The following is a 19,636-nucleotide window of genomic DNA, read 5'->3' as shown; positions in this document are numbered from 1 at the left end:
ACCACATATTAAAAAGCAGAAACATCACTTTGCCAACAAAGGTCCATATAGTTAAGGATATGGTTTTTCCAATAGTCACGTATGGACATGAGAATTGGACCAAAGAATTGGTGCTTTTGAACTATGGTGCTGGAGAAGACTCTGGAGAGTCCCTTGCACAGCAATGAGATCAAACCAGTCAATCCTAAAGGAAATCAACTCTGAATATTCATTGAAAGGACTGATGCTGAAGCTACAATACTTTGGCCACCTGATGGGAAGAGCCAACTCATCGGAAAAGATTCCAATGCTGGAAAAGATGGAGGGCATGAGGAGAAGGGGGCAACAGAGAAAGAGATGGTTGGATGGCATCACTGACTCAACGGTCATGAGTTTGAGATAGTGAAGGACAAGGAAGCCTGGCCTGCTGCAATCCCTGGGGTCACAAAGAGCTAGGCACGACTTAGCAACTGAAAAAGGAACAAAGCATGGGGATGGTGAGTGTGGGGGTCTGGGTGGTGCGGACTGGACACAGATAGCTCCTGGATGGAAAACTGAGGACGCTGTTAATGACTTCTTGGAAAAGGTCTTTTTCCATAGTATTGAAAAGTCACTCACCTGATTCAGAATATTTATAACCGTCTTGTAATGTTTCAGGAGAAAAAAATCTTTTCAAGACAGTACGAAGGCATCTTTGATCCCAGGTATCTGTAACTCTTCCACCATAGGTAATTTCACCTGAAAAGGAGTTTGCATTTAAAAATGTTGTTTGTTTTTAACTGATAGGCATACCCACATTCTAATAGGTTTATTTATTTACACATTTGGCACATTGAGTGTCTTTCCACTAACCTATCCCTAAAGATAATAAAAGTCAATTTTTAAAAAGCAGAAAGAAGACTAGTATATGTTGTTGTTTAGTTGATAAGTTGTGTCCAACTCTTTTGTGACCCCCACCTGAACTGTAGCCTGCCAGGCTCCTCTGTTCATGAGGTTTCCCAGGCAAGAAAATACTATAGGGGGTTGCCATTTTCTCCTCCAAGGGATCTTCCTGACCCGGGGATGGAACCCTTGTCTCCTGCACTGGCAGGTGGATTCTTTACCACTGAGCCACCAGGGAAGACAACATCATCTCTTTATAGCCTGCTCCAGCACTACTGAACTATTCACAGTGTCTACAGGCATAGCTCATCCTGACACTGCTTGCTGGGATTTCCCATCAGTGTTCTCTCTGCCAGAGTGCTCTCCTGCCTCTTCTCTTCCACTGAGCCCAACCCACTTTTCAGCATCCTGCTCAACCATCACACCTCGGTGGAGCTTCCCTAGATTCCTCCAGGTAGCGTTATTTGCTCCTTTTGAATTCCCATAATATTGTCCTTACAACTTCTATTTTGGTAATTATACCATATTATAGTTTATTTATTATCTCCATCCATGAGTTTTTGGTAGATGGGGGCTACATCATCTTTGTATTTCCAGCCTTTAACATAGTATTACTAAGCTGTATTTTCTGGATTAGTCCATAGATGGCTGTCTAAAATCTCACCATGAGCAAATATCATTGCCTGGATACAGCACTGCCTTTTTTTTTAATAAAAAGTTTTAAAATTTATTTTATCTTTGGCTGCACTGGGACTTCATTGCTATGCTCAGGCTTTCTCTAGTTGCAGCTAGAGAGAGGGTGACTCTTCGTTGTGGTGTGTGGGCTTCTCATTGCAGTGGCTTCTCGTATTGCAGAGTACAGGCTCTGGGCTTCAGTAGTTGTGAGGCATGTGGAATCTTCCCAGACCAAGGATTGAACCTGTGTCCCTTGCATTGGCAGCATATTCTTAACCACTCTGGACCACCAGGGAAGTCCCCAGCATTGCCTTTTTTCTCCTACTTAAAAAAAAACTTTTTAATGAGCTATACCTTGAAGATCATAAAATCACTTAAATTTCACACGTATAACTAGTTTTTAGTAAATTTACAAGATTATATAACTATCATTATAATCGAATTTTAGAACATTTCTATCATCTTCCACAGAATACATCTTGTGCCCATTTGCAGTCACAGTCCTTTTCTATTCTGCCCCACGCAATCATTCTTTCTGTCTGTCTTCTACTTTCTGTCTGTATATTTGATTTTTCTGGAAATTTCACATAAATGGAATATACAGCATGTGATATTTTGTGTCTGGCTTCTTTGACTTAGCATGTTTTTGAAGTTTATCCATGTTGGAGCATGTATCAGTACTTCATTTCTTTTTATGGAGCAATTATGGCTCAGCTGGTAAAGAATCTGCCTGCAATTCGAAAAGACCTGGGTTCAATCCCTGGGTTGGGAAGATTCCCTGGAGTAGGAAAAGGCTACCCACTCCAGTATTCTGGCCTGGAGAATTCCATGGACTATATAGTCCATGGGGTTGCAAGGAGTTGGACACGACTGAGAGACTTTGACTTTTCAATACTATATTGTGGGGTTTTCCCATTGGCTCAGCCATAAAGTATTCACGTTCAATGCAGGAGAAGCAGGAGACATGGGTTCCATCCCTAGGCTGGGAAGATCCCCTGGAGAAGGAAATGACAACCCACTCCAGTACTCTTGCCCGGGAAATTCCATGGACAGAGGAGCCTGTGGGTTACAGTCCATGGGGTCACAAAGAATCGGACACAACTGAGTACACACGTTGTCAATATTACATTGTATGGAATATACCTTGTTTTATTCATCCATTCATCAGCTGATAGACACTCAGGTTGTTTCCACATTTTGGTATTATGAATAATGCTGTTATGAACATGAATGCTGTTATGAACATTTATGTACAAGTTTTAGTGTGGACATGTGTTTTCTTTTCCCCAGATATATATGCAGCAGTGGAATGGAATTTATAGGTCATATGGTAAGACTATTAAAATATTTTCCAAAGCAGTGGCACCTCATTGCATTGCCACCAGCAATGTTATGAGAGTTTCAGTTTCTTCACTTTCTTGATAACACTTGTTATGGTCTTTTTTTTATTATAGTCATCCTAATAGGTATAAAGTGGTATCTCAATATGGTTTCAATTTTCATTTTCCTAATGATTAATTGAGCATATTTTCATGTGCTTATTAGGCATCTGTATGTATTTTTTGGTGAAATGTACATTCAAATCTTTTGCCCATTTTAAAATTGGATTTTTTTTCTTACTGTTGTAGGAGTTCTTTACACACTTCATAGACAGGTTCCTTATCAGATACATGACTTGCAAATATTTTATCTCAGTATATGTCTTGCTTTTTCATTTTCTTGATAGTATTTGCTGAGGTGTAAAAGCTTTACATGTTGAAAAAGTTGAATTTATTATTTTTCTTTAATTACTAGTGGCTTTTGCACCATATTTAAGAAGCCATAATTAACCTAAAGTCATGAGGATTTATTTATATGCTTTCTCTTAAGAGTTTTATAGTTTTAGCTCTTACATTTAGATATACCACTCAGTTTGAATTAATTTTTTTGTATGCTATGAGATAAGGATTCAAATTCTTTCTTTAGCAGCTAGGTATCCAATTGTCCCAGCATCATTTGTTAAGTTGTCCTGGTGCCTTTCTTAAAAATGATGATAAATATAAGAGTTTATTTCTGGATTCTCAATTCTGTTCCATTGATTATATGTCTAACGTTATGCCAGTACTATATAGTCTTTTTTTTAAAAATTGAATTTAATTGATTTACAATATTGTGTTTAAGGTGTACAGCAAAATGATTCAATTATACATATATGTGTATATATCTTTTTTCCAATTCTTTTCTGTTATAGTTTGTTACAAGATATTGAATATAGCTCCCTGTGCTATACAGTAAATCCTGTTTTGATTATTGTGGTTTTGTATAACTTTTGAAATTGGGAATTATAACTCTTCTGACTCATTCATTTTTTTTTTTCAAGATTGTTTTCGTTTTTTGGGGCCCTTCACATTTTCGCAGATTTTATGATCAGCTTTAGCTGTTAAATCTGTCAGCGATTGTGCTAAACCTATGTTGTGCTTGTGCTTAGTTGCTCAGTCATATCTGACTGTTGTAATCCCATGGACTGTAGCCCACCAGGCTCCTCTGTCCATGGCAAGAATACTGGATTCTACAGGCAAGAATACTGGAGGGGGTTGCCATGCCCTCCTCCAGGGGATCTTCCCGACTCAGGGACTGAACCCAGGTCTCCTGCATTTCAGGCAGACTCTTTACCATCTGAGCCACCAGGGAAGCCCATGTTAAATCTATAGATTGTGTTAAATCTATAGATCGGTCCAGGGAATGTTATCACTTTAACGATATTGTATCTCTCAATTCATAAGCATGTCATGTCTCTTCATTAATTTAGATTATCTTTAATTTCCTTTGGCAATGCTTTGCAGGTTTCAGTGTATAAATCTGCACTTCTTTTATTAAATTTATTCTTAAGCTGTTTATTCTTTTTGATGTTATCATGAACGTAATTACAAATATTTTCAAATTGTTCATTGCCAGTGTACAGAAAAGGAGTTGAGTTTTGTATATTGACTTTGTATCCTACTGCCTTGCTGAACTCATTTGTTACTTCCAGTGTGTGTGTGTGAATTGTTTAGGATTTTCTGCATTCAAGATGTCATCTGCAAATAATTTACTTCTTCCATTCTAAACTGATGCCTTTTATTTATTTCCTTGTCTAATTTCCCAGGATAGAAACTTCAGCACAAAGTTGAATAGTAGTAGTGAGAAAAGATATATCATTGTCTTGTTCCTTTCTTTGCTTTTCAAAACCCAGTTACTTTCACAGCAGTAGAAACAACTGAGCTAAAGGAAAGGTCAAAGGTTCTAGGAAAGAAAGAAAGCAGAGAAAAGCTGGGAAGCAGGAATTTCAGGGTATGTACAGGGTGGCAGGGAGAATACTGTCTAGTTCGCTGTTATGTTAAGCAATCTTAGCCCCACAGGAGTGGCTGGGGGCAGAAGTACAAAGGAGCTTCCCAGGTTCCATGCCCACCCTTCTCGGTCCAGCCTGGAGATAGGTCTTCATCCATTTTCACTATTGTTTCACTGCCCTTCACTCAAGCATGTTCCAAGGTGTCACATGCTGTTCAAGTCTCTAGATCAGCTGACCCTTCTCTGCTGTTCCTCATTTCCTTTGCTCACCAATGAAAACCATCCATTCCCATTCTGCTCCTTTTCAGGCTCTCTTTCTCCCCCACCTCCTAATGGGAATCTTTTCTTCATTATTTGGGCCTGCATGGTCTAAACTGGATCTAGTTTTACCAGTAAGATCTCACAGGGCCACAATTAATATTTGCTAAAAATCATACTTCATAAAATATTTTTTCCTTTGTTGTAAGTACCCCTGACTCAACAGGTCTCTACTGGTCAACTATGTTCAGATTCTTTTGAATTTAAGAGCACAAACTCTGGAGGCTGGATTGCTTGCTTAAATCTTGGCTTCACACTTGTAAACTGTGTGCTTCAGTTTCCTTATTCGTAAAATAGGGATATAACAGTCTTTACCTTATAGGGTTCTTATGAGGATTAAATCTGCTAATTCATGGGCTGTGCCTGAAATGTACTTGGTATGTAGCAAGAACTATCTAAGCGTTCTCTATTATTATCTGGGAAAATATCTGTCTCGTCTTCTCTGTATAAACATTCTTATGATATTCTTAACATGGTCTTATCTTCTCAAAGGGAATATTAGAAGTCATCACCACCCTCACCACACACTTGGGAGGACACCACCTTGGTATAAGCCAGGTAGGTGTAAACCAACAACCATGTGGTGGAGAGCTGGACATCAGACCATGTGGACATACTGACCAGTGATGTAAATCAGTGCATCCCAGGGAATCTTTCCTTCTTGACAGTAAAGGTTGAGGTTCAGTAGAGCGCATTCCCTGTCGCTATCATTAAATTCATAGCAGATATTCCAACCAAGAGGGCCAAACTTTTTTCTCTCCTAGAACAGAAAATGAAAATGGTCTTAAAATTTGATAAATTTATTCTGCATAAAATACTGAAAACCAGAGTTTCTGTTGAAGTTTGGCATCCTCATTGTGCAAAATGCCATTCAACTTGAGTGAGGCTTTCAGTTTGACTTTCATCAAATAGGGCAGGCACCTCTTCCTCCAACTCTGGTCTTTTTCCAACTTTCCAAAAGATAGTTAGATATTACTGGAAATGTGAAATCGCGACAGACCTGACAAAAGAACATTTGTTCTTTATGGTAAAATAAAATATTTCCCCATCAAAATAGGAAAAAATATCCCACCTTAGAGTCTTCTTGGTATAAAAATACTGATGCTAATCACCTGTCTGATGGAGAGAGCTGCCCCTAAATCTTCTCAGAAGTCTGTCCATCATGTAGGCTTTTCAGTCATGCCTGATGGGTTGATTATACACTGACTTCTCCACAGAGACCTTTTTAAAAAACTAGTATCCAGAATCTCAATTCCTGTTTCATGACTGTCCACAGGGAAATCTTTCCTACTCTTTGTTATCGCCCTCTCCCACCTAATTTCTTAACTCTAAACTGATTATATCAGAGGATGGGTGCCATGTTCCCTCTTCTTTTTTTTTTTTAAACTTATCTTTTATACAATTTTTAAAGGCTACACTCCATTTACAGTTATTACAAAATACTGGCTACAGCCCCCATATTGTTCAATACATTGTTGAGCTTATCTTATACTCAATAGTTTGTACCTCCTGAGAGAGTTAATTCTTAGATAGGTTGATAAGGAGTCCCTGGCTCTCAAGGATGAGAAAAGGGCAAAAGTTTTTTTTTCTACATTCCTTTATCTTAGTCACATAAGACATTATTTTTTTTTTTTTTTTTCAGCCCAGAGCTAATTATTATACAGCAAGACAACTCATCTTGATCAAGGGTATGTTTTTCCTTAAGCTCTGTACTAATGATTATATAGCAACAATGTATCTTGCTCAAGGACATGTTTCTCCTTCTTATGGAGAACCTTCTGTCTAATCCTGTTATCTTATGTGGGAGTGGGTCTAGTAAGACCTTTCTATTGTAGAAACCAATTGTAAAAGTATATAAGGCCTTGATAAGACTATTGAGTGGGGCACTCTCTACCCCCTTCTGATATCTATGTTAGAAGCTTTCCCTATGCCCAGGGAGGAAGCCATTAAGGGTGGTGAAAGTGAAGTCACTCAGTCATGTCTGACTCTTTGCAACCCCATGGACTGTAGCCTACCAGGCTCCTCTGTCAATGGGATTTTCCAGGCAACAGTACTGGAGTGGATTGCCATTTCCTTCTCCAGGGAATCTTCCCAACCCAGGGATTGAACCCAGGTCTCCCGCATTGTAGACAGACGCTTTACCGTCTAAGCCACCAGGGAAGTCCTGGAGGCAAGCATTAAGGGTGGTAAGCCCACTCAAACAGAAACAGGTGAGAGTGAAATTATTGTAATAAAAAATGAAGACTTGCTGACCAACATGATATATATGTGTAAAGGAGGAAGGATAAAAACAGTCCTGAAATTCTGACTGTAGGTGATTACAAAAATGGGACCACCGATTTCAGGAGTAGAGTCTGGAGGGGAAGCAGATTTTGTCAGTGAAGCACAGCTGAGGAGACAACTTCATGCTTTTGAATTTGACCTACTGCATTCGTCCAGGCGATGTGGCTCCTTAGGTCAGAGCAGAGCTGGGAGGCAAAGCTGTGAGGTACAGAGGCAAGGGTCATACAGAAATCAGACAGCATGCATGTGAGTTGCTCAGTCATGTCCGACTCTTTGCGACCCCATGGACTGTAGTCTGCCAGGCTACTCTGTCCATGGAATTCTCCAGGCAAGAATACTGGAGTGGGTAGCCATTTCCTTCTCCAAGTGAGCTTCCTGACCAAAGGATCGAACCCAGGTCTCCTACATTGCAGACAGATTCTTTATCATCTGAGCTACCAGGGAAGTCTAGGGACTGAGTTAAAACAACTTGGGTTCAGATAGAACAAAGACCTCAGCATTTCACAATGTCATTTGTAAGCTTTTAATTTTACTTTTTTATTGATTTAAAGTGTTAGTCACTTGGCCATATCCAACTCTTTGCAACTCCATGGAGTGTAGCCCGCCAAGCTCCTCTGTCCATGGAATTCTCTAGGCAAGAATACAGAAGCAGGTAGCCATTCCCTTCTCCAGGGGATCTTCCTGTCCCAGGGATCGAACCTAGGTCGCCTGCATTACAGGCAGATCCTTTACCATCTGAGTCGCCATAGAAGCCCCTTATTGATTTTTAACCTAATACACTTCTCCTTGTCTATATTTAAAAAATTAGCAAATTAAGTGTACCTGAATAATTGCATGGAAGAAACAAATGCCGAATATTATTTGTCTCCATTTTCTTCCAAGTATATTTTCTTCAAAAAATGAAGGCATCATTTCGGTAAATGCTCGCCTGATATTTGCACGTAAACCTTTTGGAGGCTCATTGGTTACCTGTACTTAGAGACACATGGCAGAGAGTGTGGTTGTACAGATTTGCATTTTTTCCAAATAACACATATAGAAGCCAGTGAGAGGATGCAGGTAACTGATGCCTGGGAGGCATTGCTGCCCTGTTCCTGCCAGCTCTGTATCTCTCTCAGCCTTGGCCTCTGGAGACTAGGGTGTTCCTAGGTCTACAGTGGGTGGGTGAACCACCTCCACAAGAATCTCAGACCTTTCCATTTGGTGTCCATTTTTCTAACCACAGGCCAGAAAGGATGCTCAGGCCTTCTGCACTGGATTTTCTGGTCCTCTCAATGTCCACCCTACACTTTGCCTTGATGGCACAGGGCACCAGGGAAGAGACAATTCTGGTTCCTGAGTGATCATTCATATGCAGAAGTGTGTGTTAATTGCTCAGTCATGTCTGATTCTTTGCGACCACGTGGACTGTAGCCCACCAGGATCCTCTGTCCATGGGATTCTCCAGGCAAGAATACTGGAGGGGCTTGCCATTTCCTTCTCCAGGTTCATATGCAGAGGTTTCCCATATATGGAAACTTCGATCCCTGGTTGGGGAACTAAGATCCTGAATGCTGTGCAGCATGGCCGAAAAAAAAAAATATGCCTTCTAGGACTTGCCATAGGGTCTCCAGCCCTCAGCTTGAAGGTCTATTTTACTTAGTAAGTCTCTCTATCCAAGTTTTCTGAATTATGTGAAAAATAATTGAGGTTTCAATCCATCAGCCATACTGCCTTTGGGCTTTCCTGTCTCCCACATGCTGAAACATATTCTTAACTCTGGGAAGGGTTCTATTCTCATCTCTTTGCATCCTAGACATTTTCTTGAAGAGGGGAAGCAGGGAGGTGTTGAATGACTAGCAGAAGGGCACACAGGAAGGGCAGTGGCCTGGAAAATTGTTTCCCTACTCACTCTCCGGTGAATGGACACTGACTCCCACCTCCCCACCTTGGCTGACCAAACCCTGACACAACCCTGCACAGGCCCAGTGGGCTCCATGGATTCACTCGGGGAGCGCCCTGAGGCCAATCATGTCACAGAGTTCAACCACGAACATATGTTACCTTGACCGAATTTTGAAGGACTGTCACAGGAAATGTATTACTAGGCATGGAACTTAAAAAAAGTCGAAATGTGTCCTTGATAACAACATCTGTTTAAAACAAAGACAAAAAGGAAAATGCTTAACTCAGTAATATTTTTCTATAAGAAATAATTATTATAGGATAGAAAAAGATAAGCTCTGTTTAAGGACTAGTTTATCTTTTTAAAATATTTGATGTTGTAAAATGTTTTAGAATGGAGGTGAGGGGACTCCTTCTAGAAGCTCTTCACCCAGGTGAGCCTGGCAGTCTGGATGTTGGCACAGTCGAATAAAGAAATTAAGAACTTGTTCTATTTTTTTAAAAAAATTATTAATTATTTTGACTGTGCTGGGTCTTCATTGCTGTGCATGGACTTTCTCTAGTTGCAGCGAGTAGAGGCTACTCTCTGGCTGTGGTGTTCAGGCTCTAAAGCTCAAAGGCTTCAATCGTTGTGGTGCACAGGTCCAGTTGCCATGAGGTATGTGGAATCTTCCCAGACCAGGGATCGAACTTGTGTCCCCTGCATTGGCAGGCAGACTCTTAACCATTGGACCACCAGGGAAGTCCAGGAATGTTAATTTTCAATTCTTGATAGAAATGTTAAGGATCATTCCTCTGAAATTGGTAGTTTTGCAAACAAAAAAAAGGACAGTTACAATCTTTATGCTTGTGAAGTTGTTTTAATTTTTGTTTGTTGTTAGCCATTCAACGTAGGGAAAATTCCATGAAAATGGTCAGAAAGCGTTATGGAGAATAAAGGAATGTGTTCCTTCTTCAGAGAAGAAGCAAAGGGAACTCAGTGAGCAGGGAAATGGAGAGACCTCACAGGCAGCATCAAGAAGTCAATATGCTTCCTTTTTGAGTTGTGGACAGAGAACCTAAGAAAAAACAAGCTGCATTCCAGTTTCAAAAGGCCAGAGCAGAAGTGGGAAAACCACTGTTCCTGTCACAGGAAGACACAAGCATCTTCCAAGGAGGCCTTTCTCGGCATTGGTCTCTAAGCACAGGTGACGGAGTTCCTCTGGCATGCTCCCCTACCTCCTTAGGGGGAGTCCCCAGGCAGTAGCTGTTCCTTTTACCTGGAATGCTCTTCCTTTAGACTCCCCGACTTTTCTCAAGTGTTGGTCAAATGCCAACTTCTCAAAGAGGTCTACCCAGACCACCCCATTTAAAACTTCTCTCCACCCTTCCTCCTTCCTCCCATTCCACCCCGACCTTCCTGTTCCTCCTCACTTTACTTTTAATTTTTCCCAAAGCACTGACCACATTCTATCATACCATATACATTACTTATTTGTTATGTGGTTTGTTTATGTGGTTTGTCTGTCTCTACTCACTAGCATGTAAGCTTGAGGAGGGCAGATGACTGTAGTTGCTTTGTTCACCAACATGCCCTAAGTAGCTAGAACAGTGTGTGGTACACAGTAGGTTCTCAAATATTTATTAAATGAATGGCTGCAGATTAAAGCTGTATTTATACTTCTTGGTTTAGTAATCTAAACTAATGAGCTACATTAAATAGCCAAGATTAAGTTAGTTCTAGTATTGTTCTAGTAAAGTTAGTCCACTTTTTGGTTCAAGGGAAGAACCCAAACAAACTTTTTGACCAACTCAATGCAATTCCAGAGCAACATTAAAGTTGTTTCTATGGTAAAAATTTATCAGTAATCATGTATGGATATGACAGTTGGACCATAAAGAAAGCTGAGCACCAAAGAATTGATGCTTTTGAACTGTGGTGTTGGAGAAGAGTCTTGAGAGTCCCTTGGACTGCAATGACATCAAACCAGTCAATCGTAAAGGAAATCAGTCTTGAATATTCATTGGAAGGACTGATGCTAAAGCTGAAGCTCCCATACTTTGACCACCTGGTGTGAAGAACTGACTCATTAGAAAAGACCCTGATACTGGGAAAGATTGAAGGCAGGAGGAGAAGGGGACAACAGAGGATGAGATGGCTGGATGGCATCACCGACTTGAAAGACATGATTTGAGCAAGCTCTGGGAGTTGGTGATGGACAGGGAAGCCTGGCGTGCTGCAGTCCATGGGATGGCAAAGAGTTGGACACTACTGAGCGACTGAACTGACTGACTGATTAGCATAGAAGTCAGATATCATAAAATCTTAGGGCTAATGATTTCATTAACTAACCCTCCCCCACCGCCCCCCCCCACACAAACTGAAGAGTGAAAAAGGCCAGGTTTAGAGAAGCATCTTAAAAATCATTTTTTTCTCTCATGACTGCAAAAGCATCAAGGATCTTAACATTTATAGACATCATAGAAGTTCAGAACTGGAATAGAATAGAAATCATCTTAGTATGGGACTTGTAGCAATGGGGCTGTGTAGTCACTTTATTTCTGAGGAAGTAGAGGCCCAGAGACAAGGTGTGATACATATAGTCAGGCAGTGGTGGGGGCCAAACTCTACTCAGGTCTTAGAATTTCAAGTCCAGAGGCTTTTTCCCTCTTTCTCTCTTTTTTTCTTTCATTTACCTTCTCTTTTCAACTTCTTACCTGAATGTAATTGTTAAAAATATTTATTTATTTATTTGGCTGCTCCTGGTCTTAGTTGTGGCCTGTGGGATCTAGTTCCCTGACCAGGGATCTAACCTGGGCCCCCTGCATTGGGAGCATGGAGTCTCAGCCCCTGGACCACCAGGGAAGTCCCTCCCTGAATGTATTTTATTTTATACTGGTTTAGGTTAAACCTTAGAACCCAAGTGGTTATGTTAGTAAACAGTTGTAACAAGGACCAGAAGAGGATTTTTCTGTCCACTTAAGCTCTTAAACTTCATCAACAACTTTTCTGGCTTCCGTGGCCCATCCAGCCTCTTTGTAGGTCTGGCAAGGTCATTGTGAAGGTGAATGACTGGTCATTATTCGGAAGGCTCCCATAGTACCTCTGCAGCAAACTGCTTTTTAGATGCCTTCTTTAGCATTTTTTCTTAATCATAATCCTAATCATCAGGATAAGGAACCTGATGATTCAAGTAGAAAACACCATATCATTTTTCTTTACTTATTTAAATAGAAGTAAGTCACAGACCCCACAGGAAGCAAGCCATTTCTTGTTCGTATTGCGAAGAGTGGAAAGAGTGGGGATTCTGGGTGGCAGATGCTACAGACTCTGTCCTTGATGGAAGGAGTCTGTAGAAGGCAGGGCATGGGGCAATCAGGGAGTGAGGGATCTTTGGGGAAGGCTGCTAAGCCCTGTTGGTGGCTTGGTGACCAGTGCAGGCTGGCTGCTCTGTAAAGGAGAAGTGCCAGGAGCAGGAGCTCTGCCCCTGGCAAAGGTCACAAGGAAGGAGGCTGGGCATACGCAAAGGCGGGATCGAGCCTCAGGAGTCCCCCTGGAAATTCTCGAGCATCTACCCCCAAAACCAGAGTCTGCCTACTTTCTGCTTTGTGCTCTCACCTACACCTCTGACTTTATGGGGGGCTGTCCCCCCACTACCTCTCTCTGAAAAAAAAGAGTTAACTTACAGCTCCAGTTAATAAAGTTCCTGGGTGTGATAGTGTTTCAACCTACAAACTCCTTTGGAAGTCCTCTCTAGCCTGCCTGAATAGGTTTTTCCGGCCACATGTGATTGCTCAGAGCCTCCCAACTGTGAGAGGCATGAGATGTTCTAAACTGTCTGAATACAGATTCCTTTGAGCAGTTAAAAGATTGATTAGAAATTGTATTGGTGAAGGGTTGAATTTTCACTTTTTGGGCCAATGTTTGCTGCTAAGTCTCCATATCCCTTACCTGCTGGGTCCCTGGCAGTGTACTGATTAATATAATTGGTATAAGTAGTAGCTTTAATATTTGTAACCTTGGACCCTTGAGTTAATTCTTTTTCTTGTTATAGCCCACCACACCTTTGCCCTGTAGGAATGCAACTTTATCTAATGCTTTTGGAGGGTGGCGCCTGACTAGTCACCTTTAGAGAAAAATAAGTTTTCTGAAGAAAGGGTCTTAAAATGTTAACAGGCCTCCGGGCCAGAAGATGATGCAAATCACCTAAACTTTTGCATATGATAAGTTTGCCAGAAGAAAGCCTGGCTTACTGCATGACTCTACCCCTTCTCCCATTATCCTCTATGCGTAACTTAAGGTATAAAAACTACTTTGAAAAATAAAGTGCGGGCCTTGTTCACTGAAACTTGGTCTCCCCATGTCATTCTTTCTCTCACCTTCTGGCTGAATTATTCAGCTTCTTTTCTCCACTGAATTTCCTCACTGAGCTATCCTTATTTCAGCCTCTTTTCTCCACTGAATTTCCTCACTGAGCTATCCTTATTTAACCACTCTTTATATCCTTAATTAACGTTTAATTAAGCAATTGTTTCCTGATCGCCGATGCCGTCTCCCCTTTGAATTCCCTGGATCCACCGGGGCTGGACCCCGGCAGAGAAGGTCTTCATTTTAACAGGTAACGATAAGGAAAGTCATCTGCATAGTTCTCACCTTTCTAGAAAGCCCTCTGTCAGGACACAAAGGAGGACACCAGAGAAAAGGCCCTGGATATCCCAGGCGGGCAGTTCTCTTCCATGACCTCCTGGGACAGTGAGGAAGTTTGCCCCACACAGCTTATTACCTATCATACAGCTCCTAAGGTTTCAATTATTTTTATACTACTGAATAAAAATGAGTCAATTGCAACTCCACATCTTCTCTCTTTGCAGCCCATTATACTTACTCGAGTGGGAAAGAAGGCAGTGATAGTATAGTTAGTGGTGGCAAGTATGACTTATGTTGGGCACACCCGTGGGGGTGTATGTGTCTATGAGACACATGTGAAAGTTAATTGTCATGTGGGTTATAGAGGATAAAAAGTGCTAAAACACCACCATGAGAACTGGTGTTAACTTGAACTCTGTTCCTGAACTCTCATTCTGTAGTGAAAAATATAATTTTCTTCTTTGGTCCCAAGTCTGTTTTCTATTTCTTTTTTTATTAATATCATGCCTAGATGTTATTTATTTTGAATTCAAATGGTCTCCCATAGAAGGTAACATGCAACAAAAAGACCCAGTTCAATTTGTAGTCTGAACATTTTTATTTGAATCTGGGTCGTGTAACCTAACTAACCCCTCTAGATCTCAAATTTTTCCTTTTAATATAGGATAAACAATGCCAATAATAATTGTTATAAGGATTGGATTCAACAAGAAAGGCCACATAAAAATGGTATTATTATATAAATGTTATATGCTCAACATACTTGAATCTGTGAAGGTTTTAATTAGCTCCTCCATTGCCAACATCCAAGAAACAGCAAGGTGGCAGTTTTGCAGAAACACCCAGTTTCCTGATTTCATTGCATCTTTGATCATTCTTTCAGCAATAGGTCCTTGTCCTTGTCCCAGTGAAATTGACTGCACCCTGAATTCAAAAACAACAATGAAATGCTGTTTCTTATTGCTTTTAAGTAATGCCACTATTAAGAAATGTAAATATGGTAGGCTTCTAGAATATGCATACATTTCAAATTCTCATTCTGATAGATGTAAAAATAATTTTTCTTATTTTCTTATTTTTTTACTATAACACACAAAAGTGCATAAGACAAATATAGTTGTGTATTCAAATATACAAATAAAAGTGCATAGAGGAAATAAACATCTGTGCTTGAGAAGAGAACTTCCCTAACACCCCAGAGACATCTCTCCTATCTCCTTTCTATTCCAATCATCTTCTCTTCCTCCATCCCAAAGGTATCCTTTGTCCTGACTTCTAATGCTATAGGTCAGTTTTTTTAAAAACTTTTGAAAACCCCAAATCTAACATATATACAGGACTTCCCTGGTGGCTTAGATGGTAAAGTGTCTGTCTACAATGCAGGAGACCTGGGTTCAATCCCTGGGTTGGGAAGATCCCCTGGAGAAGGAAATGGCAATCCACTTCAGGACTATTGCCTGGAAAATCCCATTGACAGAGGAGCCTGGTAGGCTACAGTCCATGGGGTCGCAACATATATACAAAAGTACACGAATCATTAGTGTTTAGCTTGATGATTTCTCTCAAAGAGAATGTACAGAAGAACCACCACCCAGGGCAAAAACAAAAAGAGAACATTACTAGTACCCTGTCAATAAGTATCCTCCCTTTGTCTCAAAGGCAACAATTATTTTGAATTCTAACACCATAGATTAATTTTGCTTGTTTTTGAATTTATATAAATGGAATCATAAAGTGTATATTATATTTGGTCTATTTCAATCAACATTATTTCTTCAGATTAATTCATATTACTGTGTGTCATTCATTTTCATAATATTCTACTGTATGCTTATCCATTCTGCTCTTGCTGGACTTTTGAGTTACTTCTGGTTCTTGGCTATTACAAATAATGCTGCAATAGCCATTCTCACAGACGTCTCTTGGGATACATGTGTACTCCATTTTGTTGTGTATCTTCTTAGGAATGGAACTGCTGTTTGACAGAGTATGTGTACGCTTAATTTTTTTATAATATCAAACTGTTTTTCAGAGTGATGCCATCATTCCACACTTGTACCAGCAATGGGTGAGAGTACTTATTTTTCCACAACTTTGCTAACACCTGATAGATATATAATGGTATCTCATTGAGGTTTTAAATTATTTCCCATTTTCATAGGTTTATTTATTGGACATTTAGATATTTGCTTTTATATTCTTCTCTCCCCTTTTTTCCTACTGGTTCACCTGTCTTTTTTCTTATTGATTTCTAAGGGTTCTTTACATTGGATATAAACTCTTTGTTATTATTATTTTTTAAATTGTTTTCATAGTTTTGCCTTTTCCAGAATGTCATATACTTGGAACCATCCAGTATATATAGCCTTTTCAGATTGGCCTCTATCACATAGTAATATGCATTTAAAGTTCTTGCATGTCTTTTCATAGCTTGATAGGCTCATTTGTTTTTAGCACTGAATAGTATCCATTGTGGGCTTCCCGGGTAGCTCAGCTGGTAAAGAATACAACTGCAATGTAGTAGACCCTGGTTCAAATCCTGGGTCAGAAAGTTCACCCGGAGAAGGGATAGGCTACCCACTCTTGTATTCTTGGGCTTCCCTGGTGGCTCAGATGGTAAAAGAATCCACCTGCAATGCAGGAGACTTGGGTTCAATTCCTGGGTTGGGATGAGCCCCTGGAGGAGGGCATGGCAACCCACTCCAGTACTCTTGCTTGGAGAATCCCCATGGACAGAGGAGCCTGGCGGGCTATAGTCTATGAGGTAGCAGAGTTAGACTTGACTGAGTGACTAAGCACAGAAAGCAAAGCACAAAAAAAAAAAAAAAAGAAAAGAAAAGAAAGCAAAGCATAATATCCATTATATGGATATACCACAGTTTATTCATCCACTCATCTACTGAAGGACATCTTGGTTGCTTCCAAGTTTTGACAATTATGAATAAAACTGCTATGCATTTAATGTAGGCTCTAGTATAACGTAGATTCTTGGGTGAACATAAGTTCTTAACTCCTTTGGGTAAAAGCCAGATGGCTGATCATATGAAGCATGAAACTGTCTTCCAAAGTGGCTGTACCATTTTGTATTCTCACCAACAATGAATGAGAGTTTCTGTTGCTAGTATGCATTAATGCAATCTATTTTAAGTCCAGTAACCTTGCTAAATCCACTACAAATTAAGATACATTTTATCAGAGTAGAAGAATGTCCTATTTCTGTTTTTCTCTTTTTAAGACATGATTTCCAGATTCTTGGTTTATTAGGACATTTCCCACCATGAATTCATGTCGAATTTTAACAGATGCTTTTTCTGCATATGTTGAATTAATAGTTTTCTTCTTTAAGGATATTTTGCCATTACTCTTCCAATGTGGTGAATTAAATTAATTTATTTTCAGTATTTTAATGCTTATATTACTGAAATAAGCCCAGAATTCTGGGAAGGTTTTTAATAATGAATTCAATTAAAAAATTATTGAACTATTTAGATATTCTAATTATTCTTATTAGTTTTTTAAAGGTGTGCTTTTGGAGGAATTTTCTTGTTTATCAACATTTTCAAATTCATTGGCAAAGTTTTCTTTTTAAGTAATATGCTTTTATGATTATTTTAATGTCTGCAGGTCTATAGTGATATTCCTCTTACTCATTCATGATATAGGCTTTTTGAATTTCTCTGTTTCTTTCTCTCTGTATTAGCAGTTTCAACAGAGATTTATATTTTATTAAATTTTTCAAAAAAGCAACTTCTGTTCTTTTAGATCTTGTTTATTGAATGAATGTTTTCTGTCACTAGTTTCTGCTCTTAGCTTATTATTTTTTCCTTCTATTAGAGCTTAACAACTAAGTTTTAGATTGCCTAATTTTTCTTAGTGGGAATATCAGCCTGAGTTCTTAGTCTGACATTTCTGGAACCAGAAGTCATTACATATGTATAAATTTACACTAAGTGTCTTATAACTAAACCCCCCTGGTTTTTGATAGGTTATATTGTTTTTGTCATTGTCCATTTATTGGACAATTTCCAGTATGATTTCTCTTTAACAAACAAGCTGTTCAGAAGAACATTTTTTTGCTTTCCAAATATTAAAAAAATTAACTTTTAAGATTTCTAAGACTTATTGTGGTCAGGGAATAAGTTTTATTCTTTTTGAAATACCTATCTCTTAGAAAATCATTAATTTTATAAATGCTGCATATGTATTTGAAGATCTTGCATTTGTTTTATTTGTTGAGCATAAAGATTAAGGTTCTTCATTTCACTATTAATTTCATCAGCCAAGTATTTTACCTTTATAACACTTTTATAACCTTTATAACAAAAGTTATAAAGTTAATATAAGTATCTATGTACCCATACCCAGCTTCAGAAGTAAAACATATGATCTGAGCTTGCATTATGCCCCTCCCTGTTCACTTTTCTTATTATCCAAGCTTCACCTTCTACAAGGTCACTGCTCTCCTGGACTTGGTATAACTTTTGTACTTCTCTTTATACTATTATTGCAAAAATGTGAACTCATAAGCAGTATATAATATATATCTGTTTAATAATTTTATATGATTTATCAAATTTCTCCAATATTATATAATTTTTGTGCAACTTAATTTATTTTGCCCAATATTAGTTTGTGTGACCCATCCATATTAATAAACATAGTCCTAATTTATTTATTTTCATGGCTATAGTGTATTCAATTATATGAATATGCCACAATTTATATAGTTTTTTAAGATGGACATTTTGGTTGTTTCCAGGTTTTTTTTGTTGTTGCTATTATAAACATGTTTCTCCGAATGTTCCTGAATATGGCTCTTTGCCCATCCATGACTGACTTTGAACATGCAAATTCATTAGTAAGTTGTTGGGATATGGGGAATGCTCTCTGCAACTCTGATATACTGCTAATTTCTCTTCAAAATGATTTTAACTAATTTTTCACTCCCACTTGCAATATGAATATTTCTATAGCTCCCTATCTTTGGCACGATTTTGCTAATTTGATGAGTATGAAATATCTTCTTAATGGTTTTAACTTATTGTTTCCTAATTACTAGTGAGGTTGGACTGGGTCACACGGCACCCAGACATTAAGTCAAACATCATTCTGAATGAGTCTGTGGGGATGTTTCTGGGTGAGATTAATATTTGAATCAGCAGACTGAGTAAAGCAGATTTTCCTCCTTAATGTAGATGGGGCCCACCCAGTCAAGTGAAGACTTGAACAGAATGAAAAGGTTGAGGAAGAGGGAACTCCTTCAGCCTGACTGAGCTGGGTCATTGTATTTCTTTGCTTTTGGATTCAAATGAACAGACTGACTTTTCTTGGGTCTTGAGTCTGCTGGCTTTCAGATTGGGACTTGTATTATTATTACTTCTGGTTTTCAGACCTTTGGACTTGGACTAGAATTACACATTGACTTTCCTGTGTTTCTCTCTTGCTGACTGCAGATTTTGGAGATTAGCCTCCATAATCCTGTAAGCAAATATCTCATTTTATGTATTTTATATATATATATATATATATACACATATATACATATATACACACATATATAGCATAATATAGTCAAGGCTATGGTTTTTCCAGCAGTCATGTACAGGTGTGAGAGTTGGACCATAAAGAAGGCTGAGTGCCAAAGAACTGATGCTTTTGAACCGGGTGCTGGAGAAGACTCTT

General features: G+C 39.1%; 1 protein-coding gene across 1 annotated transcript in view; it reads right to left on the bottom strand.

Annotated features, from left to right (window-relative positions):
- The window catches only part of DNAH6 (dynein axonemal heavy chain 6), a 271,992-nt gene that overhangs the window by 25,151 nt on the left and 227,205 nt on the right, over nt 1–19,636 (bottom strand). The window contains exons 65-69 of the mRNA XM_086326512.1: nt 14,718–14,878; nt 9,487–9,575; nt 8,266–8,412; nt 5,782–5,920; nt 598–717 (exon numbers count right to left, since the gene is read on the bottom strand). Of these exons, the coding sequence (XP_086182638.1) occupies nt 598–717; nt 5,782–5,920; nt 8,266–8,412; nt 9,487–9,575; nt 14,718–14,878 (656 nt within the window). The remainder of the gene's footprint in view (nt 1–597; nt 718–5,781; nt 5,921–8,265; nt 8,413–9,486; nt 9,576–14,717; nt 14,879–19,636) is intronic.

The sequence above is a fragment of the Bos grunniens genome, chromosome 11, assembly GCF_055505025.1.
Source record: "Bos grunniens cultivar Pamir isolate PY7600 chromosome 11, Bosgru_T2T1.0, whole genome shotgun sequence".
NCBI lineage: Eukaryota > Metazoa > Chordata > Mammalia > Artiodactyla > Bovidae > Bos > Bos grunniens.
This window is presented reverse-complemented; position numbering and strand designations above follow the sequence as displayed.